The 22474-nt window shown below is 34.2% G+C and overlaps 1 protein-coding gene and 2 long non-coding RNA genes across 3 annotated transcripts; all 3 read right to left on the bottom strand.

The window, feature by feature from the left end:
- Positions 1 to 62: 62 nt before the first annotated feature.
- Positions 63 to 2155, bottom strand: LOC127106049 (uncharacterized). Its single transcript, XR_007795262.1, has 4 exons — positions 1798 to 2155; positions 1549 to 1676; positions 696 to 1427; positions 63 to 575 (listed from the first exon to the last, which is right to left on the bottom strand). It is a non-coding gene; the product is annotated as an uncharacterized LOC127106049 (long non-coding RNA).
- Positions 2156 to 4306: 2151 nt separating this feature from the next.
- LOC127106045 (uncharacterized) lies at positions 4307 to 4967 on the bottom strand. Its single transcript, XR_007795254.1, has 2 exons — positions 4685 to 4967; positions 4307 to 4599 (listed from the first exon to the last, which is right to left on the bottom strand). It is a non-coding gene; the product is annotated as an uncharacterized LOC127106045 (long non-coding RNA).
- A 2171-nt stretch (positions 4968 to 7138) lies between these two features.
- Positions 7139 to 22416, bottom strand: LOC127106040 (uncharacterized). Its single transcript, XM_051043326.1, has 24 exons — positions 22263 to 22416; positions 20571 to 22177; positions 19161 to 19243; positions 18655 to 18700; positions 18477 to 18533; positions 18300 to 18354; positions 18123 to 18223; positions 17954 to 18017; positions 15827 to 17854; positions 15068 to 15141; positions 14904 to 14977; positions 14751 to 14820; positions 14433 to 14509; positions 14209 to 14345; positions 13794 to 13867; positions 13019 to 13429; positions 12394 to 12452; positions 11718 to 12199; positions 11365 to 11488; positions 8530 to 8672; positions 7771 to 7844; positions 7607 to 7680; positions 7454 to 7523; positions 7139 to 7212 (listed from the first exon to the last, which is right to left on the bottom strand). The coding sequence occupies exons 2-9, from the start codon at positions 20844 to 20846 to the stop codon at positions 17733 to 17735; spliced, it is 804 nt and encodes a 267-aa protein (XP_050899283.1). The 5' UTR covers positions 20847 to 22177; positions 22263 to 22416; the 3' UTR covers positions 7139 to 7212; positions 7454 to 7523; positions 7607 to 7680; positions 7771 to 7844; positions 8530 to 8672; positions 11365 to 11488; positions 11718 to 12199; positions 12394 to 12452; positions 13019 to 13429; positions 13794 to 13867; positions 14209 to 14345; positions 14433 to 14509; positions 14751 to 14820; positions 14904 to 14977; positions 15068 to 15141; positions 15827 to 17732.
- Between the last annotated feature and the right edge of the window lie 58 nt (positions 22417 to 22474).

Raw genomic sequence — 22474 nt, 5'->3', positions numbered from 1 at the left:
TGACACGTGCATAGCAAGGCTGTGGTATCTGCCTGCAAAGACTCTGACAGTATAGTAAGACTTGTGACATGAAAAGACACTAAGAGTAACGTTTTAGAGTAAAGAAATTAGCAAGACATGATGGAATTATAAGCATAAAAGAGTGACAATAACCTTTATGGCAAGTCTGTGAAAAAGGAAAAAGAACAACATACTAAATATCTTTCTATTTCAAGTTACTTTGTATGAATGCAATGTATAGGACCTAAACTGCAACGTGATTATCGTATGTAAGAAATGAGTGGGACAAATAATTTGATTGTTAGATCACACAGTAAGTGCAAAAAGACAGATACATTACCTGAAGAAGGAGTTTCATCCTACTCATCATGACACAAGCATAGATTCAAAATAACATTAAAATCAATTTGAAATGAATAAAAAGTTGTTAGTTACTATCTAAATGACATCAAGATTGCGATTTTCCTCGTTCTTTCAGCATCAATGGCTTCTTGGGTGTTGTTAATGAGACGAAACAGTTCTAACCGCATCTCACCAAGCTCAATCATTTCATTCATTAACGGTAAGCGTGTTTGCTGCAGTGGTGAGGGAGTATGATGAGGTGACGATAGTGTGATCATGTGAGGAATCTCATCATCTAAGAACTTTATCTTTTGTTTCTTAATCAGCATTAAAATAGATGAAGAATAACTCACAATTTCCATTGTTTGCGTCATCTTCGATTAACCGAATCACTAGGGTTGAGGCAGGACTCCACACTTCAAACTCAGCCTGACCCAGGAACCAGTTGTCACCCAACATTTTCACCCTTTGCCCATTTCCAATGTTCCAGCAGGCCCTCGAGTCAATGACACTCATCCACTCGTAGTTGGGTTGAAGAACGGATGGTGCTTCCAATAGGGTAGACCGCAGGCTGCTTCTGTTTTTGAACACTCTAGCAGCTTGTTGAGCATGATTTAAGGCGTCCCTGCATCACTTTCTAAATCTCATGGAACCGATCACAGATTACCATAAAATCAGCAAAAATGACCTGAACAAGTGAGTAAGGCAGCTAAATTTAATATGGAAGAAATACTGAAATTAGACAAAGAACAAGTTCATTTAATCATTGCATTGAAGAAAACTTAAGGGTAAGTCCGAAAAAAACCTATCCCTGCAAAATGGTGCATCATGGGATGCCTTAAATTGCTAGAAATAGTAGGATCAACACAATCTAATACAATGAAAATGTCACATACGCTTGCTCCCTGGGCGGGGCCAGTAACAAAATTCATAATGTCAGTATTATCCTTTGCATCTGAAAGATATGTGTGAGACAAACAATTTAACAGTTATATCACAGTAAGTGCAATGACCTCTTCCAAGTTTTCCTCCTACAAAATCCACAACACATTATCAATGTAAGCATTGAAAAGTAAATAAGCTCACTACAAGAAAGCCAACAAAAAGTCATTAAGACGAGTGAGAAAATGTTCAAATCAAAAAAAGGCTTCACATTTTTATAAAAATTGTACATATTAATTCAAAAAATGATATGAAAGAATGAACCTGAATAATATGTTGAGCACAAACAAATCAAACCAAATCAAAAGAGGCAAACAGAAGAACATCATCTCTGATGACCTCAAGACTGTTTTTGATCTATTTATGAAATATTCATAGCAAGGGTGTGGTACCTACAATGTCTCCGACGATCATGTTAACAATGGATTCAAAATAATGTTGGGAAATAAAACAAAACCATCAAATAGTTCATCAATCTATAACAAATAAAGATAGCAATGAGTTAACACGCACTTGGTCAAGCATCCTTATCCCCAAAGCAGCTTTAGTACAGTGATGACATGTCACAGTAAAGTGAGAAAATCATGAAACCTTGGCAGGACTAACCACTCTCTGTCAAGAAAAATCTAATACGGTTTGGTGTTGGGACTCCAGAATTACATTTCAAAATGAAAACAATACCACTGACACCCGTATAATCAAAGAAAGTGTCAGAAATAGCTCAAAATAAACTGCAGAACTCAACCACTCACTGTATTCGGAAAGTAGCATTTCGCCACAATATTTGTGCAGTATTTATAACAAAACAATCACCTTGTGTATATATATAGTAAAAACAAAATGAAAAGAGGCAAACAGAAGAACATTACCGCATAAGGACCTCAAGACTGATTTTAATCTATTCATGACACGTGCATAGCAAGGTTGTGGTACCTGCCTGCAAAGACTCTGACATGATTTGCAACAACTTAATGAAAAATAATCGCAGCAACTACATGATTAAATCGGAAGTGAAACATCGTAAAAGGCACACACATAATCAGCAGTATATCGGCACATTATCAATGTCGAAATCACGGATTGAATATGATTTAGCAATGCAAACAGAAATTAAACCAGAACAGCAACAGGAGTATTATTTACAAGATTTTACGAGTCCATTCTGATGCAGGAACAACAGCATATATACTATACCATATTTACAATGTATTACCAGAACAGCAACATATATTGTGCCTTATTAAACCAGAACAGCAACATACATATTATACTGATACATATATTATGCCATGAAAAAAAACAAAACCATTTGTTTACCAAACTTAAGCTAGGATAAATAACGTTCAAGAACGAACGTACAACAGTGGTAAACACCAACATTAATTTACAAGTCTACAAAGCTGTAATTGAAACAGTCACGCAAACGAATACGCAATCCAAATTTACACATCAGGTCATGATAAGAGAAAAGTAATTAGCCATCCATATAATGTCATAGGTAAAGAAATGATAATATAAAGGCAAAGCAGTCCATATCAAGCCATGGAAGAATAGATAAGAGATAACAAAGTAATCCATATCAAGTCATGGAAGAACATATAGAAGGTAGACAGAATAATCCATATCATGTCATGGAAAAAAGATGGAAACTAAACAAAACATATCAAGTCATGACAGGATAGATGAAATATAAATAAAGTGATCCATAGTAAGTCATGGAAGAAGAATGAAAGCAAATAACAAGTTATCAAATCAAAATGAGCAACAACATCACACCCAAATTAAGCATCAAAGCATATGATCAACATGTAAATTTGTAAAGTGAAATGAACACAAGTGTGGACAGTTTAGACATATCCAATGATATGGTAGATGAATGAGATCAAAAACATGGAATTAATAAGGAAAACCAAAATATCACAAAGGCATCATATCAAAGCATTCTCAAGGATTGACATAGGTAATAATCAAATTCAAACCCTAGCCATGCTTCTAAGGCTAATGGACTCCTATCAAGTAGAGATGCAATAGAATCCAGAAAAATGGTATCAAACCAAACAAATCAGAAGTATATGGCAAATTGAACTTCACATACAAGTCAATTAAAGCATCATGGATGAATCACATAAGCTATGCTTCAAACACAGAATTTATATTTGAGGCATGACTCCCCACTTCAAACACAGCCTGACACCCAAAGTTTTCAGCCTCTGCCCATTTCCAATGTTTCAGAAGGCCCCCCATGTCAATGAATCTCATTCACTCAGCTCGGTTGAAGACCGGACTGTTAAGCATGGCCAGCAGCTCAAATCAAAGGTAAACTTCCTACCATGCTTTTAAGATGTTGCATTTCCTTTCTGTTTCATCATACTCATGAGCATAGCATGACACACCAAACCAAAGGTGTGGTACCTGCAAAAACTCCGACGATCAAGTTAGTTATGAATTCAAATAATTTTGGTAAATAAAAGAACATACTAATCACAAGCAGATCATAACAACTTCACAATTGCACAATCAAATAATAATAATTGAGAAAGATTGTCCATAAAACCATAACAAGGATATATTAAGTCAACCGTGCAATTTTTCTTATAGACGACACAAGAAGAAGATGGCTAATTTTAAATGAACTGTAGCCATGTTGTAACTTCATTGAAGAAAAACCACTAAAGCAAATTTGTACAAATTAGAAAATATGATTTTGGAAGTCATACAAAATGGAATCATATTCAGTAACTGTAAAGTTCCTCAACAAATTCATATGGTCCAGTATGAAATTATCAATAACTCACTTAAGTACCGAGAGTTTGTGCAATTACTACCTCTACAGCTCCGTCAATATAGAAATATAATAATATATCTCCATAAATTATGTATATTAGAATGTAGATTAAAGCTCCTAAATGCTAAGACAAAACTAGACCATATCATTATATAGAGAGATATAAACTTGGCTTGGTGTTTTGAGGATGGAGTGAGAGAGTTGAGGTTGATGGTTCTATTCCTACCCACACCATAATAAAACTAACATATTAACATTTGTTATTAGAAAAAACAATATCTTCAAATGCATAGAATGTGTTTCCTACAATAAACGTTACCATCATGACTTGAATTAAAAACAATTTGCATTGGAAATTACTGGCATTCGACCTAAATAATTTTAAAAAATGACAACACTTTCCATCTACCAGAATCACTTAATCTAATGAAGTGCATGAAACTTAATACGAGAAAGAGCTGGGATGCAGACTGGATTATGCTTCCAAATCAAAGGTGACCTGCATCACTTTCTATATCTCATGGAACCCCCTGCAAAATGGTACATCATGGGATGCCTTAAATTGCTAGCAATAGTAGGATCAACACAATCTAATACAATGAAAATGTCACATACGCTTGCTCCCTGGGCGGGGCCTGTAACAAAATTCATAATGTCAGTATTATCCTTTGCATCTGAAAGATATGTGTGAGACAAACAATTTAACAGTTATATCACAGTAAGTGCAATGACCTCTTCCAAGTTTTCCTCCTACAAAATCCACAAAACATTATCAATGTAAGCATTGAAAAGTAAATAAGCTCACTACAAGAAAGCCAACAAAAGTCATTAAGACGAGTGAGAAAATGTTCAAATCAAAAAAAGGCTTCACATTTTTATAAAAATTGTACATATTAATTCAAAAAAAGAAAGTGTCAGAAACAATCCAATATTTATTATAGATTTGTGCAGTATTGACTATTTGTAACAAAACAATCACTTAGCATGCATTCTAAAAACCAAATGAAAATAGGCCATAGAAGAACATTACCTGTAATGACCACAAGACTCATTTTTTGATCTATTCATGACAAGAGCGTACATACCTTCCTACAAAGACTCGGACGAACAAGTTAGTAATCATTTTAAAATAATTTTGGGAAATAAAAAGAGTAACATTTTAAAGTAAACAAAAAGACGAATTATAAAAACGCATGATGTTATAAGCATAAAAGAGTGGCATTGACCTTTATGGGAAGTCTTTTGAAAGAGGAAAAAGAACAAGATACAATTAGAAAGTCCTACTAAACCAAACATCCTATTTCTAGTTTCCTTTGGAAGATACCAACAAGTTAAAGTAACTTACTTTCTATGAATGCATTATCTATATTGTGAGAACCAAATCAAAAACGGAAATCACGATTTCAAACAAAATTCAAAGTTTACACTTTACTTGTACAAATTACAAAAGGGCAATAGTTGTCTTATATATTACTGTCAAATAAACTTTTTGAATAATATGTTGGGTCCATATACATGAAATTCTGGTTTTCAAAAACTGACTTTGTTTTTCTACATGCAACCTCAAGAGCCAGTACCAAACCAAAGCTAAGTTGAAAGCTCTCAAATTTTATATACCCAGTCCCCTCCCCGCCTTTTATTTTCTCTACACACCTTCTCCCATTTCTTTCGCAAGATCTGGTGAGCTTAATAGGCATTATGAAGAACAACTCAAATTTTCAATGTTTTGCTTCAACTTTCACTAGGGACACCAGAATTTATATTTGAGGCATGACTCCCCACTTCAAACACAGCCTGACACCAGAATTTATACTTGAGGCATAACTCCCCACTTCAAACACAGCCTGACACCCAAAGTTTTCAGCCTCTGCCCATTTCCAATGTTTCAGAAGGCCCCCCATGCCAATGAGTCTCATTCACTCAGCTCGGTTGAAGACCGACTGTTAAGCATGGCCAGCAGCTCAAATCAAAGGTAAACTTCCTACCATGCTTTTAAGATGTTGCATTTCCTTTCTGTTTCATCATACTCATGAGCATAACATGACACACCAAAGGTGTGGTACCTGCAAAAACTCCCTTTAGTTGTCTTTGCTCAAGAAATTACACACAATGTGCTGTATTAGAATCTACGAAACACTAACATTGGTAATAATAATTTGAGACAATGTGCTATATTAGAATCTACGAAACACTGACATTGATAATAATAATTAGAGAAAATTAAAGTAAATTGAGTGTAACTATACGTGTCTGCGCCGTTGTTAGACAAACACATGTTGGACATATATCAAAATGTTGAGTCATGTTGTTGTTAGACACTGATTAAAATGTCAGCTGCTGCATATTATAACTCTCTCTTTCTTTCTCTAATTTAATATTTTTATTTTTAATTGATCACAATACTTAAAGAAAGAAAAATAAACTTACAGTATACACAGACTGCCAACCATTCATTTACTATTCTGACCCAAGCACTGGTTCAGCCCACATCAAGTGACCATCTGCAGAACAACATAGCAATAGCATTTTATTTCCAAAACATTTATGGCTGCCCTTAAAGAAAGAAAGGGTCAACACCAAATAAACATGCTACTATAAATGAGAAGAAGCCAAAAAGAAAAGTTATAGCATTGATGACAAACATTAATAGTCTAATATGTCAACCAAGGAACACACATAAGCTTCATTGGAAACACATTTATTGGTTTATTTATTAGGTGGCATCTAGATTCATATATGATGATTTTATTTGACTTTCTCACGTTTTATCTTTTTGTTGACAAAACAAAACTAAAAAACCTAGTACGATGATGCCCATAACATGTACAAGATGGAACCATACTTTTTCATAGAGTGATGACTATTCCATCCAACCAATAGCATTGCAAAGTACATAGCTCCTACGGCAAAAACAAAATGAAAGAAGCCATAACCATATGGAACATCATTTTCTTCTGTTGCCTTCTCACTCTTCTTTAACTGCAAATTAACTATATGTGTCAGATATGTATGCATTGCAGAAAATTATATTTAAATTCAAGTTTGATTTTAATATTTGTAACAAACCTGAAATGAAAGGATTTAGAATCTATGCCTGTTGAAAATGTTGCAAAAACTATTGCTAGTATTCCAATAACAAAACTCTGCCAACAGTTATTGTCACATGTCAGTCAACATTGAAGACAGTAACTAATGTTAGATCATGTATTTTAGTGCTTAGTAAATGTTTCAAGCATGTCAAAGGTTGTATAACCGAGACCCTACTAGTCTTCTGGTCGTTCAACCACAGTTGATTCGCAATTTTATAGAACCATATCACAAGTTTAGATTCACAATTCCAACATTAATTTTGAATTTGAATAGATTATAAAATAGAAATATTACAATGATGTTTAGCCAGTCGGTTTCGGGTACAGTGCCTTCCTTCCGGATGCATTGATCTCCTTCGGGTTCACTGCATGCACAAATAAGTTAACATTCATATTCGGTCAAAATTAATTTTTAACGCCGTAGAATCAAACATGATATCCATCTTACCTTCTAATTGCACACCAACAAAGGAAGACAACGTACAGTCCCATCAACCCTGGACTTAGAAGTCCACCATTTACCTATTGAGAAAGAAAGAAAATTTACACATGAAATTATGATGGTAGAAAAAGTGAGTTGAGAAAACAAAATGAGCTTAAAATAAAACTTACTTTTGGGTGAAGAGATACACTTGTCATGAGTTGGAATATTCCTTATTGATGACTAAAAATTATGAAAATGTCATCTACATACACAGCAAGAGTAATTCACTATTGGGATGAGTGATGATAAAAAAAACCAGAATGGTCGGCTTCACTACGGACTATACCAAACTGTTATATTACAGTACTGAATCTATCAAACCAAACTCTTGGAGATTGCTTAACACCATAAAGACACATGTGTAGCCTACAAATCATAGTCGATGACTCCCATTCAAAAATCGTTTTTTCTTAAAGTGATAAATATTGTTAGTTAACTAAGTCAGGGTGCTTTCGCACTTCTTGAATAGTTAAAACTAACCAAGTTTGTTTCAGAAAACTCAAGTTAAAAATCAAAACAACCTTTAAAATATTTCTACAGATTCAATATGTGAAACATCTCTTTAACCGCGATCCTTACATTCTAACTTTTAAAAGATTTAGTCAGACATGGTAATACCAACAAACACAACAATATTGATCATGATGAAAAGTTGTTTTAGAATGTAAGGCGTAAAGAACGATTAAAGCGTGGACAGAAATTAAATAAAGTAAAGCGTAGACAGAAATTAAATAAAGTAAAGCGTAGAAAGAAATTAAATAAAGTAAAGCGATACAGAAATTAAATAAAATAAAGCAAGACAAGTAAAATAAATAAAAGCAATAAAATAAAAAATGACCCAACTCAATCTCACTAAAGTGAGATAACCCCCCGATGTGACGGATTACCTCCTGGTTGAGGGCTGATGAGTAATGGTTTCTCCTATAGCGGTCGCCATGTGCAACGCCATGTGTACAATATTTGCCGAAAAACCCTCATTTTGGTTTTTTTGCTTTGTTTTTTCTAAAAGTGTCCCGAAAGAGCTAAATATCTGAAAACAACATAAAAGAGAGCATAATACAAATAAAATGATAATAAAGTCCTACTAAACATGTGAAATCCGAGTCAAAAATACGGTGTGATTCAGTGTGATCAAATTCTCCCACACTTAAACCTTTGTTTGTCCTCAAGCAAAACTCTTTATAGTTTATGCAAGTAAAACAGTATCAACTAGAGTTAACTCAAGGCAAAAAGACTTATGGTGGGATAATGCGATCGTAGGCTTCTTTTTGTTTTCTTCAAGTCCTTTTCATTCAGGTGCAATCACATTAAGCCCGTTATCCGTACATACTCATAGTAAAGTGACCGGTTAGTGATTATGATCTTAAGCATGGGGCTCTAGTACATAAGTTGGTGTAACCCCTTTTATTTAACCCAATTTGCAGTTGTGGGGGATTGGATCGTAATCCACCCTACCAAGTTCAGCACCAGATACCTCTGAACCAACTTACAATAGGCATATATATATTTCATTTTATTTTTTTCTTCTGCATGTTTCGCATATGTCTTTATTTTACTGGGTTAAATGACCGTGTGAGAGTCACCTAGCCCGAATTTTCATATGACTTGAGAACAAAGCAGGAATTTTTTTTGTGATCATTCACTTATTTTCATCGGTCCCCTACGTAGAGCATGCTTAAGCCGGAGCTGACTGCAAGGATAAACTACTTAAGGACTTATTTGGAACAAAAATTGGGGTCACAGCATATGGGATATCGGGATCGACTCTTGTAATCATGAAGCCTACGGTGTTAAGACAATACCGATTTTTAGAAAAAGTTTTTCCAAGTCTTTTACATCCCGTCATAAACCTGTCTTATGTCCTGAATATTCAAGATGCACTGTTTTCTTTTCTCATAATTATTTTGGTAAGTTTAAAGAAAAGGGAGAAATACGGATACACTACACAGATGACTCATCAAACACATGTTATTTTATTGAAATGAAAAGCAAACAACTAAAAATGCACAAAACATACTAAAAATAAAGAAAAGCAATAAAAACGATAAAAATCTCCTCTCACACTTAAATCGAATATTGTCCCCAGTGTTTCGATATGAGATAGGGTAGGAGTAACCTGGAAGAGAGAGAAAGAGAACCATGATTGATCACCGGTACCGTCACCGTCACGAGCATTTACTTTAACAAATATTGTAGACTCGAAGACACGAGGAGGAATTGGGTGAAGGGGGAATAAGGAAATAACAAAATTAAGTGAGGGATATTGTTGTTAAGGACAGACGAGGGCATGAGATTCATAAGGTAACATGCCATATTAGCATAATATCCCCCAGAACCAGAATGGAACATTACCATAGAGAAGGAGGGTCCAAGCGGTTTCTACAAATCAATCTACATTACCCCACCATACTTAGGCCTTCTTTTCGTTTTCTTCAAGTCCTTTTCATTCAGGTGCAATCACATTAAGCCCGTTATCCGTACATACTCATAGTAAAGTGACCGGTTAGTGATTATGATCTTGAGCATGGGGCTCTGGTACATAAGTTGGTGTAACCCCTTTTATTTAACCCAATTTGCAGTTGTGGGGGATTGGATCGTAATCCACCCTACCAAGTTCAGCACCAGATACCTCTGAACCAACCAACAATAGGCATATTTATATATATATATATACATGTTTATTTTTGTTTTTTTAAGCACGAGGTTCTGGTAATAAGTTGGTGTAACCCCTTTATTTAACCCAATTTGCAGTTGTGGGGGATTGGATCGTAATCCACCCTACCAAGTTCAGCACCAGATACCTCTGAACCAACTTACAATAGGCATATATATATATATATATATATATATATATATATATATATATATATATATTTTATTTTATTTTTTTCTTCTGCATGTTTCGCATATGTCTTTATTTAACTGGGTTAAATGACCGTGTGAGAGTCACTTAGCCCGAATTTTCATATGACTTGAGAACAAAGCAAAATTTTTTTTTGTGATCATTCACTTATTTTCATCGGTCCCCTACGTAGAGCATGCTTAAGCCGGAGCTGACTGCAAGGATAAACTACTTAAGGACTTATTTGGAACAAAAATTGGGACCACAACATATGGAGTATCGGGATCGACACTTATAATCATGAAGCCTACGGTGTTAAGACAATACCGATTTTTAGAAAAACTTTTTCCAAGTCTTTTACATCCCGTAATAAACCTGTCTTATAGCCTGAATATTCAAGATGCACTGTTTTCTTTGCTCACAAAGTTTTTTGGTAAGGTTAAAAAAAAAGGGAGAAATACGGATACACTACACAAATGACTCGTCAAACACATGTTATTTTATTGAAAGGAAAAGCAAACAACTAAAAACGCACAAAACATACTAAAAATAAAGAAAAGCAATAAAAAACGGTAAAAATCCCCTTCCACATTTAAACCGAACATTGTCCCCAATGTTTCGATATGAGATAGGGTAGGAGTAACCTGGAGGAGAGAGAAAGAGAACCATGGATGATCACTGGTACTGTCACCGTCACGAGCATTTACCTTAACAAATATTGTAAACTCGAAGACACGAGGAGGAATTGGGTGAAGGGGGAATAAGAAAACAACAAAATTAAGTGAGGGATATTGTTGTTAAGGACATGCGAGGGCATGAGGTTTATAAGGTAACATGCCATATTAGCATAATATCCCCCAGAACCAGAATGAAACATTACCATAGAGAAGTAGGGTCCAAGCGATTTTTACAAGATGCATATTTTTACATCCGGCTACCCAATTTTGTTAAGGTGTACGAGGGCAAGATGTTGTATCGAATAAAACTGAGACGATGACAAATCCCTGCAACCACATTTGAAGGAAACCCACTTCAGCAAATTTGTACAAATCAGAACATATGCAGGATGACTTTTTACCTAAAGTCCCAATAAAAAGATTTTGGTAGTCATAATTGAAAATTACTAGGATCTGAAATGAATTATAAACAATATGCAAATTAATTAACAAATTTATGTGATTTAATCTAATGTAATGCATGAAACTCTATATGAAAAATAGCTGGGGTGCATACCGAATTATGCTTCCAAATCAAAGGTTCCCTGCATCACTTTCTATATCTCATGGAAAAGGTCACAAATTACTATAAATTCAGAAAAAATAAAAAACCTGAATCATATCTGAAAAAATGTTCAAGTCAAGAAAAGGCTTCACGTTTTTATAAAACTTGTACATATTAATAAACGAAATCAACGAATGAACCTGAACAATTTGTTGAGCACAAACAAATCAAACCAAATTAAAAGAGGCAAACATAATAACATTACCTCTAAGGGCCTCAAGACTGACATGATCATAGCAAAGGTGTGGTACCTACAAAGTATCGGACGATCAAGTTAGTTATGGATTCAAAATAATCTTTAGCTAGTGATGTTGGTTTGATCACACTCTTGGGGTTGAGAACCTTCCTAAGTTGGAAATGACCTCCAAAGTTGTAACAATTGTATGCCCTGCAACATCAACACCTTCATTTGTAACCTCAACTGCTGGCTCTCCCTATCAAATATGACCAAAAGAAACAGTGAAATCAAAACACAATACAACCATTACCCGAATAATATAAAAAAGAAAGTGCCAGAAACAATCCAATATTTATTATAGATTTGTGCAGTATTGACTATTTGTAACAAAACAATCACTTAGCATGCATTCTAAAAACCAAATGAAAATAGGCCATAGAAGAACATTACCTGTAATGACCACAAGACTCATTTTTTGATCTATTCATGACAAGAGCGTACATACCTTCCTACAAAGACTCGGACGAACAAGTTAGTAATCATTTTAAAATAATTTTGGGAAATAAAAAGAGTAACATTTTAAAGTAAACAAAAAGACGAAATTATAAAAACGCATGATGTTATAAGCATAAAAGAGTGGCATTGACCTTTATGGGAAGTCTTTTGAAAGAGGAAAAAGAACAAGATACAATTAGAAAGTCCTACTAAACCAAACATCCTATTTCTAGTTTCCTTTGGAAGATACCAACAAGTTAAAGTAACTTACTTTCTATGAATGCATTATCTATATTGTGAGAACCAAATCAAAAACGGAAATCACGATTTCAAACAAAATTCAAAGTTTACACTTTACTTGTACAAATTACAAAAGGGCAATAGTTGTCTTATATATTACTGTCAAATAAACTTTTTTGAATAATATGTTGGGTCCATATACATGAAATTCTGGTTTTCAAAAACTGACTTTGTTTTTCTACATGCAACCTCAAGAGCCAGTACCAAACCAAAGCTAAGTTGAAAGCTCTCAAATTTTATATACCCAGTCCCCTCCCCGCCTTTTATTTTCTCTACACACCTTCTCCCATTTCTTTCGCAAGATCTGGTGAGCTTAATAGGCATTATGAAGAACAACTCAAATTTTCAATGTTTTGCTTCAACTTTCACTAGGGACACCAGAATTTATATTTGAGGCATGACTCCCCACTTCAAACACAGCCTGACACCAGAATTTATACTTGAGGCATAACTCCCCACTTCAAACACAGCCTGACACCCAAAGTTTTCAGCCTCTGCCCATTTCCAATGTTTCAGAAGGCCCCCCATGCCAATGAGTCTCATTCACTCAGCTCGGTTGAAGACCGGACTGTTAAGCATGGCCAGCAGCTCAAATCAAAGGTAAACTTCCTACCATGCTTTTAAGATGTTGCATTTCCTTTCTGTTTCATCATACTCATGAGCATAACATGACACACCAAAGGTGTGGTACCTGCAAAAACTCCCTTTAGTTGTCTTTGCTCAAGAAATTACACACAATGTGCTGTATTAGAATCTACGAAACACTAACATTGGTAATAATAATTTGAGACAATGTGCTATATTAGAATCTACGAAACACTGACATTGATAATAATAATTAGAGAAAATTAAAGTAAATTGAGTGTAACTATACGTGTCTGCGCCGTTGTTAGACAAACACATGTTGGACATATATCAAAATGTTGAGTCATGTTGTTGTTAGACACTGATTAAAATGTCAGCTGCTGCATATTATAACTCTCTCTTTCTTTCTCTAATTTAATATTTTTATTTTTAATTGATCACAATACTTAAAGAAAGAAAAATAAACTTACAGTATACACAGACTGCCAACCATTCATTTACTATTCTGACCCAAGCACTGGTTCAGCCCACATCAAGTGACCATCTGCAGAACAACATAGCAATAGCATTTTATTTCCAAAACATTTATGGCTGCCCTTAAAGAAAGAAAGGGTCAACACCAAATAAACATGCTACTATAAATGAGAAGAAGCCAAAAAGAAAAGTTATAGCATTGATGACAAACATTAATAGTCTAATATGTCAACCAAGGAACACACATAAGCTTCATTGGAAACACATTTATTGGTTTATTTATTAGGTGGCATCTAGATTCATATATGATGATTTTATTTGACTTTCTCACGTTTTATCTTTTTGTTGACAAAACAAAACTAAAAAACCTAGTACGATGATGCCCATAACATGTACAAGATGGAACCATACTTTTTCATAGAGTGATGACTATTCCATCCAACCAATAGCATTGCAAAGTACATAGCTCCTACGGCAAAAACAAAATGAAAGAAGCCATAACCATATGGAACATCATTTTCTTCTGTTGCCTTCTCACTCTTCTTTAACTGCAAATTAACTATATGTGTCAGATATGTATGCATTGCAGAAAATTATATTTAAATTCAAGTTTGATTTTAATATTTGTAACAAACCTGAAATGAAAGGATTTAGAATCTATGCCTGTTGAAAATGTTGCAAAAACTATTGCTAGTATTCCAATAACAAAACTCTGCCAACAGTTATTGTCACATGTCAGTCAACATTGAAGACAGTAACTAATGTTAGATCATGTATTTTAGTGCTTAGTAAATGTTTCAAGCATGTCAAAGGTTGTATAACCGAGACCCTACTAGTCTTCTGGTCGTTCAACCACAGTTGATTCGCAATTTTATAGAACCATATCACAAGTTTAGATTCACAATTCCAACATTAATTTTGAATTTGAATAGATTATAAAATAGAAATATTACAATGATGTTTAGCCAGTCGGTTTCGGGTACAGTGCCTTCCTTCCGGATGCATTGATCTCCTTCGGGTTCACTGCATGCACAAATAAGTTAACATTCATATTCGGTCAAAATTAATTTTTAACGCCGTAGAATCAAACATGATATCCATCTTACCTTCTAATTGCACACCAACAAAGGAAGACAACGTACAGTCCCATCAACCCTGGACTTAGAAGTCCACCATTTACCTATTGAGAAAGAAAGAAAATTTACACATGAAATTATGATGGTAGAAAAAGTGAGTTGAGAAAACAAAATGAGCTTAAAATAAAACTTACTTTTGGGTGAAGAGATACACTTGTCATGAGTTGGAATATTCCTTATTGATGACTAAAAATTATGAAAATGTCATCTACATACACAGCAAGAGTAATTCACTATTGGGATGAGTGATGATAAAAAAAACCAGAATGGTCGGCTTCACTACGGACTATACCAAACTGTTATATTACAGTACTGAATCTATCAAACCAAACTCTTGGAGATTGCTTAACACCATAAAGACACATGTGTAGCCTACAAATCATAGTCGATGACTCCCATTCAAAAATCGTTTTTTCTTAAAGTGATAAATATTGTTAGTTAACTAAGTCAGGGTGCTTTCGCACTTCTTGAATAGTTAAAACTAACCAAGTTTGTTTCAGAAAACTCAAGTTAAAAATCAAAACAACCTTTAAAATATTTCTACAGATTCAATATGTGAAACATCTCTTTAACCGCGATCCTTACATTCTAACTTTTAAAAGATTTAGTCAGACATGGTAATACCAACAAACACAACAATATTGATCATGATGAAAAGTTGTTTTAGAATGTAAGGCGTAAAGAACGATTAAAGCGTGGACAGAAATTAAATAAAGTAAAGCGTAGACAGAAATTAAATAAAGTAAAGCGTAGAAAGAAATTAAATAAAGTAAAGCGATACAGAAATTAAATAAAATAAAGCAAGACAAGTAAAATAAATAAAAGCAATAAAATAAAAAATGACCCAACTCAATCTCACTAAAGTGAGATAACCCCCCGATGTGACGGATTACCTCCTGGTTGAGGGCTGATGAGTAATGGTTTCTCCTATAGCGGTCGCCATGTGCAACGCCATGTGTACAATATTTGCCGAAAAACCCTCATTTTGGTTTTTTTGCTTTGTTTTTTCTAAAAGTGTCCCGAAAGAGCTAAATATCTGAAAACAACATAAAAGAGAGCATAATACAAATAAAATGATAATAAAGTCCTACTAAACATGTGAAATCCGAGTCAAAAATACGGTGTGATTCAGTGTGATCAAATTCTCCCACACTTAAACCTTTGTTTGTCCTCAAGCAAAACTCTTTATAGTTTATGCAAGTAAAACAGTATCAACTAGAGTTAACTCAAGGCAAAAAGACTTATGGTGGGATAATGCGATCGTAGGCTTCTTTTTGTTTTCTTCAAGTCCTTTTCATTCAGGTGCAATCACATTAAGCCCGTTATCCGTACATACTCATAGTAAAGTGACCGGTTAGTGATTATGATCTTAAGCATGGGGCTCTAGTACATAAGTTGGTGTAACCCCTTTTATTTAACCCAATTTGCAGTTGTGGGGGATTGGATCGTAATCCACCCTACCAAGTTCAGCACCAGATACCTCTGAACCAACTTACAATAGGCATATATATATTTCATTTTATTTTTTTCTTCTGCATGTTTCGCATATGTCTTTATTTTACTGGGTTAAATGACCGTGTGAGAGTCACCTAGCCCGAATTTTCATATGACTTGAGAACAAAGCAGGAATTTTTTTTGTGATCATTCACTTATTTTCATCGGTCCCCTACGTAGAGCATGCTTAAGCCGGAGCTGACTGCAAGGATAAACTACTTAAGGACTTATTTGGAACAAAAATTGGGGTCACAGCATATGGGATATCGGGATCGACTCTTGTAATCATGAAGCCTACGGTGTTAAGACAATACCGATTTTTAGAAAAAGTTTTTCCAAGTCTTTTACATCCCGTCATAAACCTGTCTTATGTCCTGAATATTCAAGATGCACTGTTTTCTTTTCTCATAATTATTTTGGTAAGTTTAAAGAAAAGGGAGAAATACGGATACACTACACAGATGACTCATCAAACACATGTTATTTTATTGAAATGAAAAGCAAACAACTAAAAATGCACAAAACATACTAAAAATAAAGAAAAGCAATAAAAACGATAAAAATCTCCTCTCACACTTAAATCGAATATTGTCCCCAGTGTTTCGATATGAGATAGGGTAGGAGTAACCTGGAAGAGAGAGAAAGAGAACCATGATTGATCACTGGTACCGTCACCGTCACGAGCATTTACTTTAACAAATATTGTAGACTCGAAGACACGAGGAGGAATTGGGTGAAGGGGGAATAAGGAAATAACAAAATTAAGTGAGGGATATTGTTGTTAAGGACAGACGAGGGCATGAGATTCATAAGGTAACATGCCATATTAGCATAATATCCCCCAGAACCAGAATGGAACATTACCATAGAGAAGGAGGGTCCAAGCGGTTTCTACAAATCAATCTACATTACCCCACCATACTTAGGCCTTCTTTTCGTTTTCTTCAAGTCCTTTTCATTCAGGTGCAATCACATTAAGCCCGTTATCCGTACATACTCATAGTAAAGTGACCGGTTAGTGATTATGATCTTGAGCATGGGGCTCTGGTACATAAGTTGGTGTAACCCCTTTTATTTAACCCAATTTGCAGTTGTGGGGGATTGGATCGTAATCCACCCTACCAAGTTCAGCACCAGATACCTCTGAACCAACCAACAATAGGCATATTTATATATATATATATATATATATATATATATATATATATATATATATATATATATATATATATATATATATATATATATATGTTTATTTTTGTTTTTTTAAGCACGAGGTTCTGGTAATAAGTTGGTGTAACCCCTTTATTTAACCCAATTTGCAGCATGACGAACAGCTCTGGTCGGGTACATTGGACCACCAGGAGAAGTAAAACCATACAAACATGTTTTCAATCTCGTACTTGTCGTCATTCTCAATTCGATACCTGTGCCATTAACATAAACAAAAGAATGACTTAGCTGAGTCAGGTTGAGAGAAGAATATTCCATGTCCAACTATTGCACCTGAATGGTTGGTTTAGTACCCTGAAGGACCTTGACTTCTGAAAGATAATGCAGCAGTACAGGTTCCACCTTAAGCTTTTGAAGCTGTTAAAAAAATCAACAGCAACAATTAAGTGTAGGTAACATAATTTCTTTATATGAAACAGAGGATATGGTTTTCAATTGTGAAAAAAGGTGATTCAGATGTACCTGATCCGTGAGTTCATTCACAAATATATCTGCCGGACTGCCAACTAAGAAGGCAGTTTGAAAAACAGGACATTGTTTCAAGAAGCTATCGATTTTGCCAGCTGCAAAGAGGGCAATATTAGATTTAGAGACTATTGCATTATTATTTATAGGCTAATAACTTCTCTGAATGGCTACCTGAATTGTAAAATAGAATGAACCTTGAGAGCAAAAGATACATATCTCGCTGAGCCTGATAGTTCAATGAAAAGTAAAAAATTTCAGAATGCCATTGCCAGCAACAAAAGTAGACTAGCTAAAGGTCCTATAAAAAATTGTAGGCAGCATTTATAAACTAAAACTGATATGGTATACCTGGAGAGGAATTTTATTCAATCTACTGTGGTGTAATGCAACATCATCCAAGAGGTACTGAATTTGAGGGAAACACAAGGAATATGCAAAAGAATTGGGAAAAGAAACAATGATTATAATATTATTCAGATGATACATAATAGTTAAAATAAATATAGGATCCAACTAGAACCCTTACACGGAATATAGACCGGAAACGCTTTGTATTTGTCTGAATGTCAATCCTGTACATGGCACCAAAAATGACTATTGCAATTCTCAAATTGATTTTCCAAATATGGTACAATATCAACTCTATCATAGTAGAGGTTTTAGCCCATGAAGACACTCTTACTAACATTTTCCAAATTTTCAATTACTTTCTGTTTTGTTTTTAATGGATTAGGATAAGGTCAAACGGATTGCTATTGATTTGGCATAGAAAGACTATTGATAAAATCATGTAATGCAAGCAAATATTGTTTTTAAAAGAAAGATGATAAAGAGAGTTCACACATATTCTTCTTATTTCCATTTAGGAGTGGAGTGGAGCATGAAATGAAGTTCATATCTTTTCAGAGCATGGTTTTTCAAAGTGAATATAATTTTAACTTATAAATGCCAGCCAATCCAAATCTGCCTGGTCTTTTTGCAAGTTATATCCAATTAATTAACATTTTACTTTATAACAGCCTGTATTCATACCAGAAAACATTTGTGGCACCTTGAACCAGGGCAGATGAATACCGTAGGAGCACTTCTGGATTATCAAGATGAACTTCAAACATCTGCATTAAGGTATTAAAAAGTTATATACAACTAAACAGCTAGAAATATGTTTTACAATATTACCCCAATTAGGACTAAATAAAAGAGCTCAAACAGTGATTCTTGAATGTCAATTAGAAAATAGGAACTAAGATTTCTTTAGGAAATATGGAGATTGACTCCTTACAACAGAAGGGAAATAACAGAAATGAAATATACCCAAGCAAAAAAAAACATCTAATCTCAAACCAGTGCTATGTAAAAAGTAAAAACACAATTCTCATAACCAATTTTAAGTGTGTGTTTGTATTGACGGTGGACAAAATTTATTTTGACAGAAATGAGTTTAGTATAATTGATTTTAATAGAAGTTTAACATAATTTGATTTATGTTTGGATACGTTTATGTAAAAGTGAGTTGAACAACAAATTTCAGTGTAAAAATCGTGTTTAAACTCAGAAGCTACAAATTCTAGCTTCAAGTAGAATCAATTCTGGAGGTAAAATCAATTCTACTTTAGAACCAAACACCTCAAAATCACTCCATAATCAATTCTACACCTCTAGAATTGATTCTAGCTGTTCCAAAAGCCAAACCAAACATACTAGTAATATGCATTAGTCCATGATTAACTAATATATATATATATATATATATATATATATATATATATATATATATATATATATATATATATATATCAGCACTCATTTCATTTATACATAATAGTATCATATATACCACTCACATTATCAAAATGAAATAATTATACTATATATGTCACTTATCTTACATACTACATATTTACAATAGTATGCACTGGTTCCCAAGGATTAAATCTGAAACCTATTTCAAGCATTTGACAAAATAGGTGCTATACTACTAGTAGACAGAAATTTTGTACCAATATCAGGAAAAGAATGAATTTTAGAAACCGTTGATGAAGGTTCTAAATACTCATAAGCATTTCAAAATTTGAATGAACAAGAAGAAATGGTAGTCAAGTGAAATCGGGAATTGCCACCCACTCTATAACCAACTAAGAGAAAAAGGTTATACATATTGTTAGTCAAGTGAAATGGGGAATTGCCACCCACTCTATAACCAGCTAAGAGAAAAAGGAATATATAGCCATAATCAGGTATGCCTCAGAATATCATTAGTCAATTTGAGGATGTTCATATTTGTCAGAATGTAACCATGCCATTAAGACGACTCACTTTTTTTTAGAATTGTAAATGTTCAAATTCAAAACCAGTAATGGATGACCATACTAATACTATCAAGCTAAGTAAAACTTCCCTCAAGAGAGCAAAAGACAATATGGCAGAGACAAGCTTACATACCCATTTGTGAAACAAGAGGCTAAAAATATGTGAAGCAAATGACTGGCTCCAAAGTTGGACAATCAAGTCAAGGACGGGCTTCCCACTTTCAGGCACATGTACAAAGTAATCAGCAAGCACATCATAGAAACACAGCGGACCATCAATGACATCATTTTCCGGAGAAATGACATCTTCTTCCTTGTTGAAAATTACATCTGCCATTGTGAATAAAGAAAATCGACATTTGGTAATTTGTTTTGCAAATAAAAAAGAGAAAAGACATGTATTCCCCATCCCCCCTATGCAGAAAAAAAGGTTATCACCCCTTATTTAGATTTAAATACACATTAATTAGTTGTGAATTCCATTGTTATGTATTCCATTCAATTGTTGGCATGATTATCAAATTGAGATTCAAATCCTAAATCAAAAGAACTATTTTCCGATTCGTGAATGAAATCTTATCATGAAACATGAAACATAAGATACATTACCAATAAAAACATGACATTTATAAGTAAAATCAAGTTTCAGAAGGCCCCCCATGTCAATGAATCTCATTCACTCAGCTCGGTTGAAGACCGGACTGTTAAGCATGGCCAGCAGCTCAAATCAAAGGTAAACTTCCTACCATGTTTTTAAGATGTTGCATTTCCTTTCTGTTTCATCATACTCATGAGCATAGCATGACACACCAAAGGTGTGGTACCTGCAAAAACTCCGACGATCAAGTTAGTTATGAATTCAAATAATTTTGGTAAATAAAAGAACATACTAATCACAAGCAGATCATAACAACTTCACAATTGCACAATCAAATAATAATAATCGAGAAAGATTGTCCATAAAACCATAACAAGGATATATTAAGTCAACCGTGCAATTTTTCTTATAGACGACACAAGAAGAAGATGGCTAATTTTAAATGAACTGTAGCTATGTTGTAACTTCATTGAAGAAAAACCACTAAAGCAAATTTGTACAAATTAGAAAATATGATTTTGGAAGTCATACAAAATGGAATCATATTCAGTAACTGTGAAGTTCCTCAATAAATTCATACGGTCCAGTATGAAATTATCAATAACTCATTTAAGTACCGAGAGTTTGTGCAGTTACTACCTCTACAGCTCCGCCAATATAGAAATATAATAATATATCTCCATAAATTATGTACATTAGAATGTAGATTAAAGCTCCTAAATGCTAAGACAAAACTAGACCATATCATTATATAGAGAGATATAAACTTGGTTTGGTGGTTTGAGGATGGAGTGAGAGAGTTGAGGTTGATGGTTCTAGTCCTACCCACACCATAATAAAACTAACATATTAACATTTGTTAATAGAAAAAACAACATCTTCAAATGCATAGAATCTGTTTCCTACGATAAACGTTACCATCATGACTTGAATTAAAAACAAATTGCATTGGAAATTACTGGCATTCGACCTAAATAATTTTAAAAAATGACAACACTTTCCATCTACCAGAATCACAAACGTATGTGATTTAATCTAATGAAGTGCATGAAACTTAATACGAGAAAGAGCTGGGATGCAGACTGGATTATGCTTCCAAATCAAAGGTGACCTGCATCACTTTCTATATCTCATGGAACCCCCTGCAAAATGGTACATCATGGGATGCCTTAAATTGCTAGCAATAGTAGGATCAACACAATCTAATACAATGAAAATGTCACATACGCTTGCTCCCTGGGCGGGGCCTGTAACAAAATTCATAATGTCAGTATTATCCTTTGCATCTGAAAGATATGTGTGAGACAAACAATTTAACAGTTATATCACAGTAAGTGCAATGACCTCTTCCAAGTTTTCCTCCTACAAAATCCACAAAACATTATCAATGTAAGCATTGAAAAGTAAATAAGCTCACTACAAGAAAGCCAACAAAAAGT

The sequence above is a fragment of the Lathyrus oleraceus genome, chromosome 7 (genome assembly GCF_024323335.1).
Source record: "Lathyrus oleraceus cultivar Zhongwan6 chromosome 7, CAAS_Psat_ZW6_1.0, whole genome shotgun sequence".
NCBI classification, from domain to species: Eukaryota; Viridiplantae; Streptophyta; class Magnoliopsida; order Fabales; family Fabaceae; genus Lathyrus; species Lathyrus oleraceus.
Note: the sequence above shows the minus strand (reverse complement) of the source record. Positions and strands in the feature narration are given on the sequence as shown.